Here is a 19639-nt window from a genome sequence, read left to right as displayed (position 1 = left end):
ATTTGTCTTTTTGTGACTGTCTTATTTCATGGAGATATCACTTTTTATTCATTGTCACATGGCACCATTTCACTTTAATGCATTTAATATATTATCGTAAGGATTTGTTTCCATATCAGATAAAAATATGTTAACATAAACATGCTCAGAATCAGAAGAGAATTTCCATATCACCCTTCCAAAAAGTGAATTTTCCAACTAAATAAATGGAACAATGACATGGATAATATGACTTACTATACTAGATACTTTACAAATATAATCTCAACCATTTTTAACAACTTTGTATGTGAGGGATCATTATCTCTACTTATAGACAGGGAAAAGGAAGTTAGAGGCTAGTACATGGCAGAACTGGGATTCAAATCATACCGTATCACCTTCTATAATATCTACATAGATTATAAACCAACAAAGGACTGATTGGGGTGATTTTATTATCTATCAGTGGCCAAATGGTTTTCCAAGGAAGCCCATTCCTGAAAAAGGCTTCAATTACAAATTATTATTTCCTTACCTTCCTCAGATATACATGAAATATGAACCATATTATACTATATATATTCACAAATTAAAAGGGGTAATCATGAAGTGTAAAAGTTAGTTAAATGCACAAAAGTCAACATTCTTTTTATCCTGTTTAGTAGTCCTTGTACTACATGACAAAATGAAATGATCATAAATACAGATTTCTCTAACACAGGCATACTCAAGAAAATAAATAATAACAGCATTAAAAATTATAAGAATATCTTTAATGTTATGGTGTTTTGTTAACTGGTAGAAATTTTAAAATATTTATATAGAGTCCTTATCAGTGACCAAGTTATTTTGGTGAGAAGCAAGAGTTAAAAGTATTATTTTCCATATATTCAGTATAACACTTAACATAGATTTGAATTCTTTCAGCGTATAGGTTTTATATTAGAAATACATTACAGCATATTGTCACCTTATCTTTGATAAAGGAGGCAGAATGTACAGTGGAGAAAGGACAGCCTCTTCAGTAAGTGGTGCTGGGCAAACTGGACAGGTACGTGTAAAAGTATGAGATTAGATCACTCCCTAACCCCATACACAAAAATAAGCTCAAAATGGATTAAAGACCTAAATGTAAGGCCAGAAACTATCAAACTCTTAGAGGAAAACATAGGCAGAACACTCTATGACATAAATCACAGCAAGATCCTTTCTGACCCACCTCCTAGAGAAATGGAAATAAAAACAAAAGTAAACAAATGGGACCTAATGAAACTTCAAAGCTTTTGCACAGCAAAGGAAACCATAAACAAGACCAAAAGACAACCCTCAGAATGGGAGAAAATATTTGCAAATGAAGCAACTGACAAAGGATTAATCTCCAAAATTTATAAGCAGCTCATGCAGCTCAATAACAAAAAAGCAAACAACCCAATCCAAAAATGGGCAGAAGACCTTGGAGCTCCAATGGCACATTCGGTTAGCATGCGGTACTTATACAAAAATGGGCAGAAGACCTAAATAGACATTTCTCCAAAGAAGATATACAGACTGCCAACAAACCCATGAAAGAATGCTCAACATCAGTCATCATTAGAGAAATGCAAATCAAAACTACAATATCATCTCACACCAGTCAGAATGGCCATCATCAAAAAATCTAGAAGCAATAAATGCTGGAGAGGGTGTGGAGAAAAGGGAACACTCTCGCACTGCTGGTGGGAATGTGAATTGGTACAGCCACTATGGAGAACAGTATGGAGGTTCCTTAAAAAACTACAAATAGAACTACAATATGACCCAGCAATCCCACTACTGGGCATATACCCTGAGAAAACCATAATTCAAAAAGAGTCATGTACCAAAATGTTCATTGCAGCTCTATTTACAATAGCCTGAAGATGGAAACAACGTAAGTGTCCATCATCGGATGAATGGATAAAGAAGATGTGGCACATATATACAATGGAATATTATTCATCCATAAAAAGAAACGAAATTGAGCTATTTGTAATGAGGTGGATAGACCTAGAGTCTGTCATACAGAGTGAAGTAAGTCAGAAAGAGAAAGACAAATACCATATGCTAACACATATATACGGAATTTAAGGAAAAAAAAACGTCATGAAGAACCTAGGGGTAAGACAGGAATAAAGACACAGACCTACTAGAGAATGGACTTGAGGATATGGGGAGGGGGAAGGGTGAGCTGTGACAAAGCGAGAGAGAGGCATGCACATATATACACTACCAAATGTAAGGTAGATAGCTAGTGGGAAGCAGCCACATAGCACAGGGAGATCAGCTCCGTGCTTTTGGACCACCTAGAGGGGTGGGATAGGGAGGGTGGGAGGGAGGGAGACGCAAGAGGGAAGAGATATGGGAACATATGTATATGTATAACTGATTCACTTTGCTATAAAGCAGAAACTAACACACCACTGTAAAGCAATTATACTCCAATAAAGATGTTAAAAAAAAAAGAAATACATTACAGCATTTATAAAGGCTGACTAAACTTTTAAAATTTACAAATTAGCACTGTAATGAAATTAGAAACATCACTGTAACCAGAAAGAATTCATACTCTTTCTAGAAACACCAGCTTCCCACTGGGGATGGTTCAGAAGTACAATTTTGTTTTTAAGAAAAAAAATTACCTAAAGATATGGGGTTGTGAGGTGTATGCAACACTCTTTCATTGTAGGCTTCTGACAGCTTCTTTAGTTCGTTGGACAAATATGAAAACATTTCCTGCAACAACAAAATGTTACATTTAAAGAAAATCAAATAAATACTCACTGCAACTTGCTAGATTTAATAAAACAACCCTGATTGGTGTACAGTCTATGCTGTAAATTAACTCCTTCATATGCCCTAGGAGCAATTCTTTTCCTTTGCCACAATATAGAAAGATTTAAAGCTGCCAGAATTATCAGAAACCACAGGATTTAAAGGTAAAGAACCAGCACATTTCCTGCTCTGGGGCTATCACATATCTGTCACAAATCCTCCAGGGCTACCAAATCACAGAACCTCCAGGGCTACCACTCTAGTCCAAGCAGCCATTAACCTCTCCCCTGGACCACAGCAATAGATTCTAAATGACTTCTCTGCCTACTTTCCCACCCCTCCAGAGGCCACAGTGGTCTCTCAAAAACATGAATCAGATCATGTCCCTCCCAATGACTTCCTCCTGTAAGTGTTAAAAAAATCAAACTCTTCATCCACGTGATACACCCCAGCCAACACACCCAACTCAGTGACAGTCATTCCCTCCACTCACTATATGCTAGCCACATCAGCCTCCTTTCCAATCCCTGAACATGTCAGAACCTTTGTGCCTGTTTCCCCTGGACTTGGAAAGCTCTTCTCCCAGATGATGCCAAGAGTGGTCCCTTTTGTCACAATGTAAGGAGACCTTTCTTTATTACTTCCCTGTTAAAGTAGCTCTCCGACTCTGCCCACCCGAACTCCCAATCTCCCTCCAACACCATTACCTATTTTGGTTCCTTCACTATACTTATCACAGTCTGAAATTTCTCTTTAATTTGCTTAAATAAATATTGCCTATGACTACCTATTAGAATGGAAAAACTCCTTGAAAGCAGGGACTTTCTACCTTCTTCACCACTGCTTTCCTAACAGCAAGAAAAACGTGCCAGACTTTTAGTATGTGCCAGACTTAGGAAGAGGCAGTTTAAAAATGTACTTCCTTTAAATATTATAAACTTAAAATTAACAATTCCCTTAACTCAATTAAAAGAACACAGCATCTAAAAACTAAAAATTGTATTCTTGATCCTACTCTGAAAAATAGTGTATACCCAGTAGTAAAAAATAAAAATACATATAGTTTACAAGTACAAAATCTCATGTGCACGTGTATGTGAGAATTTAATAAACCTACAAATAAATATTAAGTTGGCAACTGTTTGACCTAAAATTGTATTTTCTTCTCCTAGGAAGCACTTTAAAAGTGTTGAAACGAAAATCTGCCCAAGTGAGTCTGCAGCTGAACAAAACCCATTTGCACTGACCTCCTCCAGCCACAGTCAAAACATAGAAACTCTAATGATGCACCGAAGAGCCAAGGGCCAACAGAGTAGCCAAGTGGAGACAAGAGGAAATGATACTTCAACTTCAAAGGCCACATAAGCGGCTTCAGTTTTCTCTAAGGTGAGGGTTGGATAGTCTGATCCCACAGTGAGACCCAGAGTAGCTTTTTCATTTCTAAAGTACGTAGTAGATGACTAACTCCAGCTTTTGTTAGGTAAAGGTTTTAAAAAGAGGGAAATTCTTACCAGGTTTATGAATTATTAATGAGTCTCCTTAAGACCACAAACATTTTTATCCTTGTCAACACAGTATATTTTATATTCTGAACTAAAAAAACTTTAATAGTCATTCTTAAATTTTTAGGATATTTTATAAGATCAATTCTCAGCATGCCAGAATGATGAAATCTTAGATCACTAAAATGTACTGATTCTTTTTATATTCAAAAAGTTAACGCCCACATCTGTCATACTGAATGAAGCTATAAGTAAACATACTGTTATATGTAATAAGTCTTTCTCTTTTGTCATTAAAAAAAGTGTATAGAAATCCTTAAGGATGCATATGTTATCACCACTTGCAGAAACAGAAAAAAGAGTAGGCATCTTTTCTTAGACATATAAAGATTTCCTGGCCCCTCCTTCTTAAACTAATATTGATGTTCACTTCAGAAGGTGAAACAATAAGAAAATCAAATGAAATTTAAAAATCAAGAGTTTTTCCTGCAACTGAAACAATTCATAATCTTTTAGTACCACACCAGAGTTAATGAAGAGTAGAATTCCTAGGTTTCATTTATATTTTCATCTACTATGAAGTAACTAGGTCATAATTTAAATGCTCAGTGTTGGGAATTCCTTGGCAGTCCAGTGGTTAGGACTTGGCACTTTCACTGCCGAAGGCCCAGGTTCAATCTGGTCGGAGATCTAAGATCCCACAAGCCGCATGGCGAGGCCAAAAAGAAAAGAAAAGAAAAGAAATGCTCAGCGTTGTTTAAAAAAGGAAAAAGGAGTCACACATTTTAATTTAGATATTAACTGTTGATTCTTCTTCATTATATTAAACACCAAAGTCTTAATCTGCATCTAATTCTTACTCTCAAATTCATTAACCTCTCATAAGCAGAAACAAATCTGATAACCAGGAAATGCCTTTTACAGACTCCTACATTTTCCCCTACATTTTCCCCCCTAACAACAAAAAAACTTATTTCAATTGTGAGGGCCAATTTCGAATATTATTCTATCTAGTCATGGCTGCCACAATAATCACCAATGCAGTCACACTTGTAGTGTGAAAGGAACCTGATGAGTAATTTGTCCTTAATTTGTACTTAGCTATTTCTTAAAAAGAAAAAAAAAAGAAATGTTTCCTCAGTAACACCCCTAGAGGGTGCTTTTAAATTTACTAATGCATACGTGGCTATTAAAAAACAAATTTTCCCAATGTTAAATTTCAATATTTAACAAATTAGTTCTAACCAGTTCTATCAATGACTTGCTAATGCCACTACAACTGTAGCTAACATTAGGATAAAAATCTTCAGACTAAACGTAATACTAACTCAATCACATATCACTAGTAAATGGGAGTAAACAAAAAAGAATATATTAGTGAGTCAAGTTCACATCCATCCGCAAATATTTTTAGTATCTCTACTCCATATAAAGTGTTATGACAGGTAATCCAATAAGCAAAGCAGTTTACAATATCTTAAAGCTCAATGCACTGAATCCTACAGTATTTCTCATATTAAGGTCCTAAATGCTCTCCCATTGATATCACTACATTTTAAAAATATCATTTAAGAGACTGTACCACTATTTCCTACACTATTTCCTACACTAATACTTAGCTAAGCAGTTTTTATCTGATATATCAAAGGTACTCCAGAACCTGCACTATTTTTTGCTACAGTTAGATCTATAACTGACATTTATTATAAAATACTTCCGTAAAGGGAGAAATTTATAAGCACCCCAAGCAAATGTATACAGAAAGATCTTACTTAAAAGAAATGAAATATTATCGATTTTCTATGTCTCTTGTGCTGTATTTAACTTAATTTTAAAAGACTCTTCACTAGAGATAAACTGAACTGTATACCTGAATGCTAATGTCAGCTACATTTCTAGAAAAAAAATATAAAACCTTTACACCATAATTCAAGATGTTAATGGAAGAGAAGCTGAATTATATTAAGCATTATCTTTCGTATAGTCTTTTGCAAATTGATTTGCAGTTGTGAAGCCCAGCATCTAGCTTATCCCTTCCCATAACCCAAAGATGTGCATCATTCACTAAGTTCTAAAGAAAAAGGTCTTATGCTTATACTGCTTCATATTACAGGATAAGATAAAAGAGAACTTCACATATTATTACAATATGCCTCATAAGGTGGGTAATACAAAAAAAAGGAAACATAACAAGTAGTCTGGTATTTCATTGATAACATGGAAGGTTGGATGGACAACGGACTGTTGGTATGTATCCACACACACAGATGTCCTTAAGTGAAGACAACGGTACTAAATGAGGGATGCTGCTATCTATAACCGTGGCCAGGCCACAGTGTCCAGGCATACTCCTTGCATCACAGGCTAAAGCACTGCTTTCAAACTCTTCTGTTGAAGCCCCATATCCAGGCCTGAAATCTGACACTTTTGTTGAGATTCAACTACTCTATTTTCAGGGCTGCAAATCTTCTAAGTTCCCAAACTTAGCTTTATTATAGGATATTGTTTGAAACTGTATGTCTTATGTTCTCCAAGTTTCAGCTAACAAATTCCAGCCACAGGAGCAGCCAGTCCTCTGTCATTCCTCTTCTGAGCTTGTCCAGTTCAGCAGATAGTTGCAGCAATGAATGATTATCTGCCTGCCCTGTCCAGCAAAGCACTCTTCTAAAAGTAAAGCTAAGCAGAATTATAATGATCTTCTCCAGAACCAAATGTGAAGAATGAACGTCTAAGACTGATCTTTCCTTCTGCATAGAGCAACTCAAAGAAATAATTTCTTCAATTTTCACCCCTTTTCTTAAAGGCCTCTTCAGTTAAACTTCCTGGTCACTTCTCCCCTCAATGAAGCAGATGTGTTGATCAGGAAGGGGCTAAGAGCAAAGAGGTTCAATTCACACCCAGAGTTCCACTCTCTTTGATCCTTTCACCCTTCAAAAAAAAAAAAGGCTTGAGAAGGAATGGCTTCAAGCTGAGTTCTTGTCTTCCTCTACTGTGAAAAAGATAAAGCCTTTTTGGAAGATGTAGAGCTAGATGAAATAAACTAAAAATATCATTGTGGTGAATAAGGGCAAGGAATAAAAAAAAAAAATCCTAAGTTGTCTTTTAACACTCCTTTTTTAGTAGGCAATAACACCAATAATATAAAGAGGAGCTCTCAGTGATGGTATATAAATAGCTCTGGCTGGAGCAAAATAGCTTTGCCTCAGCTTCTCCAGAGCTAAACCAATAAACTATCACGATTAAATTTTCACAGTTCAAAAGCAAGTCCATTTAAACAAAAGAGGCCTTTACTTCTGCAACAAATCCAATAAAAAAACAATATTTATGCTACATATATGCAATTATGGTTTATGGAGGACATCCACATTTTTCAACAAAAAGACTTTCCTGTTGAATGAAGTTGTTAAAAAGCAAACTTTATGCTCTTACAATGATAGCGTTCTCAAAGTTCTCAAATGAGCATTTTTATACTCTGACATTTACTACTATAGATAGTCTCTGTTCTAAATGAATTCTATACAAAGAATTTTAAATAAAACCAATGAATACATTAGAGCCTTTGGGGTTTTACACACCTCTACTAGATAAGAACAGAGGTCAGGAGATTATCATTTTTATGGCTCAAATGCTTAGCACACAGCAGGTAAACACTTCCACAACAGTGGATGGGTGACCGGAAGCAGTGGCAAGAGTGGGAAGACAGAAAGTGGAGAGGCTTTAGCATCACCGAGACTTGGGTTCTGGCACTTATATGTGCTCCTTGGGTAAGTATACTTGTTCTAGCCTCAATTTCATCTGTAAAATGGGGATAATACCTACCTCAGAAACTGGCTCTGAGTAGTACATGAAATGAATAATGAATTCATTATAATGAAAATAATGAATTCATTATAATGAATATAATGAACCTAGCAGAATTCCTGGCATACAGCAGACATTCATAAAAATATTAGTTTCCTACCCACCTACTTTTCCCTTAGCCTAAAATAGTTTTCAGGTTGAAATAACTAACATTAGCTAGCAGGACTCCTACAGACACATGCTAATAACCTGCAGCTATAATCCTATTCTTGTCCTGTCCCTGTTCATTTCACTCTACACTATCTAGATAAAGGGAAAGAACAAAGTTCTGGATGTTACAAAGCGAGTTACCGCTTGACATCTAAAATGGAGTCTAATTCATAACACTAAAAACATAAAATTTCCCCACAAAATATTTACCTGATGATTAATAAAGGACAAAGTCACAATGAAAAGCAGAGCTGGGCAGCCTACTCGATCCATTCACCAGCTGAGCTACATACTGCTGCAGGTCAGTCTCAAAGAAGGTGGATTTTCATTCTTGCTAAGCAAAATGTACACCTGCATGGGCCTTTGGTATCACCTAAAAGTAGCTGAAAATTTTAAAGTCAAACCCTAAATGTCAATGGTCAGAAGAAGCATGGCATAAAAGAAATTCTTAGATTCCAAAAAGATGACAGAACACCCCTAATATCAACAATTCCAAAATCCTTAGGGGTAAGAAAAAGTACTTTTGGAAGAGGAGTATCCACTAGGGAGGAAGCCCTACTCCCAGAAGTACAGTGCCTGTTACATACAACAGGTAATCACCATTTTAACTTACTCCTTTTCACAAGTTTTCAACTATATCCATATGGAGAAATGTCTCTATAAGAACATCTAAGTCACAATGGAAGTCAGTATCAAAATGTTATTTACTTTCTGCCTAATTTTATAGAAAGATACTTATTCTGTGTAAAGCAAGAAAAGACTGTACAACAGTGGACCTGTGTGTTCCCAAATGCCCTGCATTAGTTCATTCTATAAACATCTGATGAGCGTCTACTACATAACAAGCAAAGGATGCTAAGAATAAAGGGATCAATCGGCAAACTCCAAAGTAGGCAGTAATCTACTACACTACCCAAAATCAAGGATCAAGTTTCACTTCAGACACCTGATGGTAATTTTTTAGGGATGTGCATTCAAACAGTCAGTTTAATTTGCTAATTAAATAAGTTTACTATCAAATTACTCAAGACTTATATTAGTTTATATAGCAAATATTTAATATTATTAGCTATTATTATTTACAGTTTCAATTCAAGAAGAACAAAAACAGGAAAAACTAAATAGTATGTTTATTTGATATTATAATAACAGCATATAAAAATTAAAAAAATTTGCATCTATATAATATAGTTTTAAAATGTCTAACTTAAAACTCTGTGTAATGGTTTTATTGTTTGAGCTACATATTCTATTTATTTAGTTTAAAAATGAAATTTTAGCCAAACCTGCAGACTGATCAATATAAGGTAAAAAGTAGCTACGGTATAAGAAAAGATTATAACTATGACAACTAAAAATACCAGAAATAAATAGAAAACTAACAAGTTATATTTTCAAGCTTTGATATTTGCAATATTTGTGCAGTTCACCTCAAACTCCATGAAATATTATCTATGTATAAGTATTAAAATGCTATGATATATTCCCCTCCAAGTTTCTGTTACAGATACAAGTGACCTGTGTGCCCCAAAATAATGGGTTTTAAACTTGGGTGTGCAGGGAAGTTTGGTTGAAATGCAGTGTCTAAGCCCCACTCCAGACCTACTGAACCTGAACTTACCCTAAAGGAAAGTGATCTAAATCACAAAATCTCCAACAATTGCACAATACTTTGCTTTCCAGACTCAGTCTAAAATACCCTTTAAGAATTCTACACTTACGTTAGTCATCAATTCTAGCCTACAATTAAACCATGGGGGCCACTTAATCAGTGCACGAGTTGCATTTTCATAGAATAGATGTCACTTCTTCTAGTGACACTTGACCCTGTGAGAGCTGGGCTAGGTGCCCCAGCTAAGGTTAGGTGATACATGCTCTCATATACTCTGCTTGTTCTTTCATAACTCTCATCAGACTTGTAATTATTTATTTAATATGTAGATTTCCCCGACTACAATTTCCTTAAGGGTAACAACTATGTCAGTCTTGTTTGTAAATTTAACCTTAGGGCCTATGCATAAACATTTCTTTGCTTGAATGAATGAACGAGCAGGGGCCAATGCTGCTCAGGTAATGTGGGACCAGACCACAAAGGATCACGATGGATCATAATGGGAGGCTAAGGAGTTTGGACTTTGTCTTACAGGCAACCAAAACCCAAAGCGGAATAACTTGAAGAAAGGTGCATTTTTAGAATATAATCTTTTTTTTTTTTTGGGTCACGCTGAGCGGCTTATGGGATCTTAGTTCCCTGACGTGGGATTGAACGTGCGCCCTCGGCAGTGAAAGTGCACAGTCTTAACCAGTGGACCAAAAGGGACTTCCCCATTTTAAGAATATAACCTGGCACTGCTCTACAACATAACAAATTAGAGTAGACCAAGACTGGGGATCAGGAGAAGAGTTAATAAGTTATTGTAACCATCCAGGTGTGATATGGTAAGGGCTTTAGTTAGGGAGTTGTGGCAGGGACAATTGAAAAGAAGAAATGAATGTTTGAAACATTATGAAGGGTATAAGAGGAATCAAAAGTATCAGCATTAGACAAACTATTACATACAGAATGGATAAACAACAAGGTCCTACTGTATAGCACAAGGAACTATATTCAATATCCTGTAATAAACCATAATGGAAAAAATATGAAAAAGAATATATGTATAACTGAATCACTTTGTTGCACATCAGAAACTAATATAACATTGTAAGTTAACTATACTTCAATGGAAAAAAAAAAAAGAAGTATCAGCATTAGAAATCTAGTTTAAAACGAAAGAGGTAATTTATTGGTCATATAACAGCCAGTTCTACAAGCAGGTAAGGCTGGATCCAGAGACTCAAATGACTCTCAGTTCTGTTTTCCCTCTTATGTTCTCTACTCTAAAGAAGGCTTTCTTGGCATGGCCAGAAATATGGTGGCTGAGAGTCATAAGATTACATCCTTACAGTTTACTATCTGCAAAGCAACAGACATAACATCTCTAAATGAACTATCATATCTGCTGGAAGGACTCTATCTCCACATGTCCACCTGCGAACGAGGCTAGCCAGATCACATGCCCACCCCTAAGAAAGAGGAGAAGGGACCCTGTGATTGACAGTCTCACCAGGACCACCTGGAGTCAGAGACGGAGTTCCCCAGCAACAGTGGTTCTGCACAAGCAAATAGTGTATATCTAAAATACAACTGAGCTTTTTTGGCCAAAGCTGCTAAATGTATTATTGCTTTTGCATCCTCTGGATATTAGACCTAGGTCTTCAGATTTATAGCTATTTAAAGTAGCTACATTGCTACCAAACTACATTATTTACCTATATAAAAAAAAAAGTACAGTTTAGAGGTTTTAAGAGAGAGGATCAGAAGACCAACTGCCTAGATTTAAACCCATGTCCCACAATTTACCTCATACATATTACTTCTCTGTCACTACGTTTCCTGTGAAAATGAGGATAACACTTCACAGGGCTGCTGTGAGGATTAAATGAATACATGACAAAGTGCTTCAAGGAGAGCCTGCCACATGGTAAGTGCTCAATATTAGGGGCTATAACTTCATATATATACATAAGTGTATCTACACATATATGGTATCTGCTAGATAACACAAGCCCTCCATTGAAAGACTATGTTAAGAATGATTTTTACATGAAACTTTTCTACCCAGTAGTCAAACCTTAGTGCTCACTCTACCTGACCTATCAGTGGCACTGGGCAATCACACTTCCCTCCTTGATACACTTCCTTCACTTGGCTTCTAGGACTCCATGCTCTTGCTTTCCCTCCTTCTCAGTCTCCTTTTCTGGTCTCTTTCCTTCTCCCAGACCTCTTAATGTTGGAGTGCCCCAGAGCTCAGTCCTCACACTTCTTTTCTGTTTAGACTCATTCTCTTAAAATCTCAGCTAATCTCTTAGCCAATTAACTCCCCCAATTTTTTATGTCCAGATCAGCTCTCTCTCTTAACACCAGACTCGTATCGTGCTCCATACCTACATCTCTACCTAGACATCAGAGGACATCCTGATTTCAACTTTGTCTGAAACTGAACTCTTGGCCTTCCCCTCCAACCCACGGGCTTCCCCATCTCAGTTAATGGCTCTTCCATTCTTCCAAATGCTCAGGTCAAAAATCTCAGAATTATTCTTGATGTCTCTCTTTCACTCACAATACATTCATCTGGAATTCCTGTTGGCTCAATCTTCAAAAGAGAGCTAGAATCCAACCACTTCCATCACCTCCACTGGCACCATCTAGATCCAAGTCAACATCACTTCTTGATTTCTGCAAAAGCTCAACTTCTACCCTTGTCCCCCTAATTTATTCTCAACACGGTAACCAGAGCGATCCTTCAACCAGAGGATCCTTCAAGGATCCTTTATGTCTTTCCTGATATAAATCAGATCACGTTACTCCTCTATTCAAAACCCTCCAATGGTTCTCCATCTATCTCACTCAGAATATGAGGCAAAGACCTTTTATGGCCTAGAAAGCCCTCCATGACCGGCCCACCCCCATTACCATCCTGACTTCAACTCTCACAACTCTTCTTGATCACGCTGCTCCAACCATACTGGCCTCTTCTCTGCTTCTCAAACGCACTGACTCGACCCTGATTCCTGGTACTGGCTTTTTACCTGAAACACTCTTCTCCATCATGCATGTATACTCCCTCAAACTTCTTCAAGTCAACTCAAATATGTTCTCAACGAGGCCTGCACTAACCACATTTAAAAAATCAATCCTCACCACTTCCCCCCACACATCATCCCCAAGCCCCCCTTGTTTTACTTTATTCTTTTCTTCCACAGCACTTTCAGCTTTATAATTTATGTATTAAACAAACATTTATATTTTATGTGATTTGTTTATTGCTGGTGTCCTCCATATGAAATGCAAGCTCCGTAAGAGCAGGTATCTTTGTCTATTTTATTGATTGCTCTATCAACATTATGTGCCTGACACATAACAGATGCTCAACAGATATTTAGTAAATTAAGTATTTACTCAATGAAACTCATCCTACACTCAACTTTATCTACTTTGAGTTTCAAAGAAACACACTAGTCCATACTGTAGACCATGCTACTTTAAATGGGCTTGTCATTGTTCAGATGGGGGGTGGGAGGGGTCAAAACAGCTTAATAGGGGTGGAAATGGATAGGAGGTACCATGAAACTGAAGAGACCATCATCTTAAAATTTTCAAACTTAAAAAAGTTTGATTTATAAATTACCCATATGATTTGTGCTGGATTACTAAATTACAGGCCAATTCCCATGATTATAATGCTCAAGGCCCCAAAAGTAGCTGTTTTATTTCAGGAAATATTCTACAATCTTTTAGAACTAGAAGTGGCCTGAGATAGCAACTGTTTCTTTCACAAGTAGTGAAATAAAATCTGTGAGTTCAAGAACCTTTTCCATAGGGAAACAACTAGTGATAGGAGAGCTAAGACTCCCTGACATCGGATACAACTCAACTCTCATACAGAGAGATAATGGCTTTCCGCATCTATAAACAGTCTTTATCTGTCATACGGAGAAGGGCCCTTGAAAGATTCTGCTGAGGTTTTCTCCTGGCCAGGACAAGATGATTACTTCTTGGAGTTTATCAAACTGGAGTGTTAGTCTAATCATTTAAAATTTCTTTTCAGGCATAATTTACATATAGTACAATTTCAGGTGTCCACTTTTACCAATTTTGACAAATATATACAGTCATGAAACTACTCCCACTATCAAGATACAAAACATTTCACTGCCATTAATAGTCCCCTCCCCCAACCCAAGCCTCTAGCGTCCAGTGATCTTTTCTCTGTCCTGATGTTTTTTTGCCTTTTCCAGGATGGCATATAAATAAACCATATAATATGTAGCCTTTCAAGCCAGGCTTATTTCATTTAGTGTAATGCATCTGAGAGTTGTTACAGTATTGCATATATCAGTAGTTTGTTCCTTTTTATTGCTGAGTATGTACATACCACAGTTTGTTCATACCCCAGATGATGGACACTTGAGTTGTTTCCAGGTTTTGGCAATTATGAATAAAATCACCATGAACATTCTCATAAAGGTTTTTGTACAGATACAAATTTTCATTTCTCTTGAGTAAACAGCTAAGAGTGGGACAGCTAGTTTATGTGGTAAGTAAATGTTTATAAGGAACTGCCAAAGTGTTTTCCAAAGTTGCTGTACCATTTTGCATTCCTATCAGCAACATCTGAGAGTTCTACTTGCTTGAGATCCTTGCCAGTGTTGTCTGTTTTCATTGTTTGTTTGTTTGTTTAATATTAGCCCTTTTCCTAGGTGTGTAGTGGTATCTCACTGTGGTTTTAATCTGCATTCCCCTAATGACTGAGGTTGAGCATCTTTTCCTATATCACGTAAATCTTAAGAGATGTCCTAACAATGGAAAGTAAATAATTACCTTCCTATGCGTTGAATTAGTGGGGAGAAAGGGACTAGGGTAAAACAGGGCACAGAAAATGTTAAACTTCTGTTACATATTCATAAGGCTGTTGAGAGGATCCATCAGATGACGTACATGAAAATACTTTAAATATGTAAATTACTATTATATATCTAAGGGGCTGTAATTGCTACAAAGTGTTAGAAAGTTATACAGATACAAAAACTGCACCAGGGGCCTCTAGCTCTCCCAGATGGGAGATGAATAAAACATCTTAGTCTGATCTGCCCTACCAACATTGTCTGTCTACAATTTTGGAGTTGCCCCTGAATTAAGCTAGTTTTTAGTGCTGGAGACAAAGTCCAATTTTTTTTTTTTTTTTTTTTTTTTTTGCGGTACGCAGGCCTCTCACTGTTGTGGCCTCTCCCGTTGCAGAGCACAGGCTCCAGATGCGCAGGCTCAGTGGCCATGGCTCACGGGCCTAGCTGCTCTGTGGCACGTGGGTTCTTCCCAGACTGGGGCACAAACCCATGTCCCCTGCATCGGCAGGCGGACTCTCAACCACTGCGCCACCAGGGAAGCCCACAAAGTCCAATTTTTAAGCACAAATGTCACTTTTCTTTTCATAATCAACACAATCAATGAGTTCAGCATTCTAATAATGCCAAGGGATGGACTTATTATTTTAGAATGAGAAGCTGGCCAACATCTGACCTGGTTCTTCCTCCTGCAACTGACATGTCACACCTAAACAAATCTTCAGGCTTACAAAACTAAAAAGAAAAAATGTGTCCATTTGTCTTTTAAGAGCCTCTACCTATAAGTGATAAATGAATTAAATTTTACCGAAATAATAAGAATCCCTGATGCAGGAGTTTCTTAAGACAAAAACAAACACAAAAGCAAAATTCACTTTTCCAAGATTCCTCAGGATATCTGAATAGACAGGATAACAATGATTAATTAAAAACCATCCAAATCAAAGTAAATCCCCTAGGACTTTGCTAGGTATCTACATCCCAATGTGATAAACCAATAGACAAAAACACCAATACTTTGGAGTACTGTTTTAGTCAACAGTATTGTTTACACCTAACGGGAAAGCTTACCTTTCTTTCTTTTAATAGCTTCTTGTAGCCATTCGATCCAAGTGATAATAAAGTAATAAGGACATCTAAAGAAGGTGAAGCTGAAGCTCTTCCTGAAATAAGGAGGATAAGTTACATTCAGAAGGGGAAAAAAGCTTTGTAAATTAAGATTTATTACAGCAGCCTATGTACAAATGGATTTTTGTTTGTTAGTTACTTTTTCTGAAAAGCAACTGATTTATTTACCTGGATACATCTTGCTTATTTCCTGAATGAAGGAATCATTAAAGCCAGCAATTATAGCGCCACCTACTGGAACCATAAAATTTTTGTCCAAGCTCTGAACGAAAGCGTCTATTCTACCAACCCGAGCCCCCTAGAATGGAATAAGATGTAGTATTACATATTTAGAAGAAGAGACAGCAACTGCTATTAATAAATACCATTAAAACAATGCAAAGAAACAAAAACCAGATGAAAGATTTTTATTTTCTTTGTACCGATGCCAGTAAAATATTTTTAAGCGTTAAACTGAGTTTTTAAATGCTGTTCCTTATAGGTGGAAGAGCACTTTATAGTTACAAGCTGCTTTCACACATAAATCATTTAATTTCACACCAAGCCTGTGAGGAAGGCAGAGTTTCAGTATCAGTTCAGGTGGGAACTACACTGAAACAGAACTTTTCACCTTAAAATTGAGTAAGAGAGAGTGAATGTCTCCCATGCCTTTCATCTGTGCTCTTCTATTTGACAATAAATAACAACAGTGGGTCCTACAACTATTAAGTAATTTTAAACACCCTCTGTGAGTTCACGAGTGGCCACCATAATCTAATGGACTGTAGCCACCCATGCTGCCAATCAATAAGTTATACATTAAGTGCCTCTCTTTGATGCTTGGATAATCTACTAACCTGCATGACCACTTTAAGCAACAAGCTCTGCTCCTACCACCACTTGGATAATAAAGGAGAAAAGAAAAATTTTATTTTTAACTTCAACTAATGGAATTGTTTTGGCATACTCTTGGCATAAGAGTTTCTACGTAAGAGTTTCTACATAACTTATGTTTCCTAATGTTATAATCTTAGATGATCTCATTCCACTGCAAATGAACTTCAAGTGAAAATCTAGTATTCTGGTGAAAGACGGAATACTTGCTAGAAATGTAAAACTAAGCTCTAGTCCCATGCGACATAGTCTATAACCTTCTGCCTAATGTGATTCAATTTCCTCCTCTTAAAAACTAAGATACTATCTATCTAAACTTCAACTAAGATAGTTTTTTTCTTTATCTGTAGCCACAGATTTTCAATCTGTATTCACAATCTACATTCCTATTAATATTGTAACACTATTTGACCTTCATCCTCCCACTTTATATCCACATCCATAGCTGAGGGAGAATAGAAGGAGCAGATAGAAGAGAACAGAAGTAGACTAATCTAAGAGGCCAGATCCAGGCCATAGGTAGAAGCAGCAAAAGCAGAAAAGGGAAGGGGCACAGACAACTTCGGAGGCTATCGCATGATTGTTTAAATCTTAACCTTCCCCTGTCATTCTCCTTTCTAACTTCCTCATAAACTATGATCAGAGAAAATCTCACCTTATCACAGGAAAACAGAGAGAAGCATATGAGACTAATTGAATAAATAACTGAAAACCATGCAAAGTAGCACATAAAAATAAAGTGGAACAGTCAGAGTTGCCTTTTTATTAACACTTAAGTAGTGCCCGAGGTTTCCTGAGAGAAATCTGAACCTAAATTAGGAGGAGTACTAAGAGAGCAATCAGTGCACCAGACTTTGCTAGAACCCCTTCATCACTAAAACACAGAAGCATTCAAAGGGTAGCAAATTCTGTGGCAAGAAAACAAACAGGCTGGACCCAACCTCAGGAACTGTGTATAGACCTCATTCTCCACACTAAAGTCTGGGGCCATTAATGAGGAGGAGAGAAAAACACCAGAAGGCTGGAAGGGCTTAAACAGAATAGGAAACACAGGAGAAGTAAACGGTTGCCATTTATCAGTTCATCCATTCACTCATTTATTCAGGGAACAAATATTTGGGCACCTATCATCTGCCGAACATTGTTCCAGGTTCTGGGCATAGCAGCAGTGAATAAAACAGATCATTGTTCATATAATAATTACAGCCAAAATTTACTAAGAACTTACTATGCATCAGGCACTGTTCTAAGCACTTTACATTCTTAACTCAGTTAACCAATGCAATAGCTATCTGGGCAGATGCCACAATAATAGCTATTTCACAGATGAGAAAATTAAGGCACAGTGAAATTAAAGTGACGTGCCCAAGGTCAGAAATGCAGTTAATAGCACAGCTGAGATTCAAATCCAGGCAGTTAAAGCACCTTACTGAATGTCACCCAGGCAAAAACCTAGGTAGTCAGGATGAAGAGTCCATGTTTAAAAAATAAAATATTGGGCTTCCCTGGTGGCACAGTGGGTGAGAGTCTGCCTGCCAATGCAGGGGACACGGGCTCATGCCCCGGTCTGGAAAGATCCCACATGCCGCGGAGCGGCTGGGCCCATGAGCCATGGCCGCTGAGCCTGCGCGTCTGGAGCCTGTGCTCCGCAACGGGAGAGGCCACAACAGTGAGAGGCCCGCGTACCGCAAAAAAAATAAATAAATAAAAGTAAAATATTATTCCTATGGCATTTCCATCCTTCCAGCAACTCAGGCCAAAAGTCTTGGAGTCCCTGAATCCTCATTTCCTCGTTCCTTGCATCTGGTTCATCAGCATACCGTGTAAGATCGACTCTCAAAATACATCTGAATCCAACCATTTCTTAACACCTTAACAGCAACCACCCTGGCCCATGCCACCAACGCATCTCATGTGGGCTACTGCAACAGCGTTCCCCGTTTGCCTTCCTACAGGCCATTCCCCACAGCGCAGCCGTCACACGTCACTCTCCTGCTCAAAACCCTCCAATGGCTGATGACCATACCAAGAATAAAATCTCAAATCTTTAACACACCTCAATTAACACACCTCAAATTTCTTTACGACCACTGCTGCTCTCATTTGCCCTGGTCCGGCCACGCTGGCCTCTTGCTATTCTTCATGCATTCCAAGCACATCCCGGCCTCAATGTCTTGGCATTTGATGTTACCTTCTGTCTGGAATCTCTCCAGAGAGCTGCCCAGCTCACGCCTTCATAACACTCGGGGCTCTGCTCAAATGTTACTTCTCAGAGAGGACTTCCTGGATCACACCATCTGATACTCCTCCCCCACAAATACTAGAGCATTTATCAAGACCTGTCATCCTTATTGTTTACTGTCTGCTTCTGTTCCATGAGGGTAAAGATTTTGTTGTATTTACTACTGCATCCCCAGTGCCTACCCTGCTGCCTGGCACATCCGTGGGAACCCTGCAAATATCTGTTGAATGAACTGACAATTAGGTCTATGAATAACTAGTATAACACCTACTTCTCTCAAATTCTCAATAAACAAAACTTGCTGCTTCCCACACTTGGGGAGCTTTACAATCCTTAATTCTATGTATTTTTGTGACTCTACTACAACCCTCTCTATTAACGTGTCCTCACATCCATATTCCATGAGTCTCCTAAATTAGTCAGTTTAGTATATGTCAGAAGTATAGGTTCTGCAAAGCTAATTTCCTGGGGACTACATATGCATATCAGAATGCTCTATATGCTCAGCATTGAGTCATTCTGGGACATTGCCCTAAAAAAAAAAAATTCTGAAACATTTTAGTTATACCTCTTTCTTCATTATTTGCTTGATTATTATAATACTATCTTCTCAAGAAAGCTTCCCAGTTTTAGTACTTTGATTTTTAGACGAAGATAAAGGGATTTG

At 37.5% G+C, this 19639-nt stretch overlaps 1 protein-coding gene across 2 annotated transcripts in view; it reads right to left on the bottom strand.

Annotated features, from left to right (window-relative positions):
- Positions 1-19639, bottom strand: part of SEPSECS (Sep (O-phosphoserine) tRNA:Sec (selenocysteine) tRNA synthase) — a 43695-nt gene that overhangs the window by 10725 nt on the left and 13331 nt on the right. For both annotated transcript variants that reach the window (XM_060012737.1, XM_060012738.1), the window contains exons 7-9: positions 16026-16155; positions 15801-15892; positions 2640-2733 (exon numbers count right to left, since the gene is read on the bottom strand). In XM_060012737.1, the coding sequence (XP_059868720.1) occupies positions 2640-2733; positions 15801-15892; positions 16026-16155 (316 nt within the window). The remainder of the gene's footprint in view (positions 1-2639; positions 2734-15800; positions 15893-16025; positions 16156-19639) is intronic.

The sequence above is a fragment of the Delphinus delphis genome, chromosome 5 (assembly GCF_949987515.2).
Source record: "Delphinus delphis chromosome 5, mDelDel1.2, whole genome shotgun sequence".
In the NCBI taxonomy this organism is placed as follows: Eukaryota; Metazoa; Chordata; class Mammalia; order Artiodactyla; family Delphinidae; genus Delphinus; species Delphinus delphis.
The sequence above is the reverse complement of the archived record's forward strand: the minus strand, read 5'-3'. Positions and strand labels throughout refer to the sequence as shown.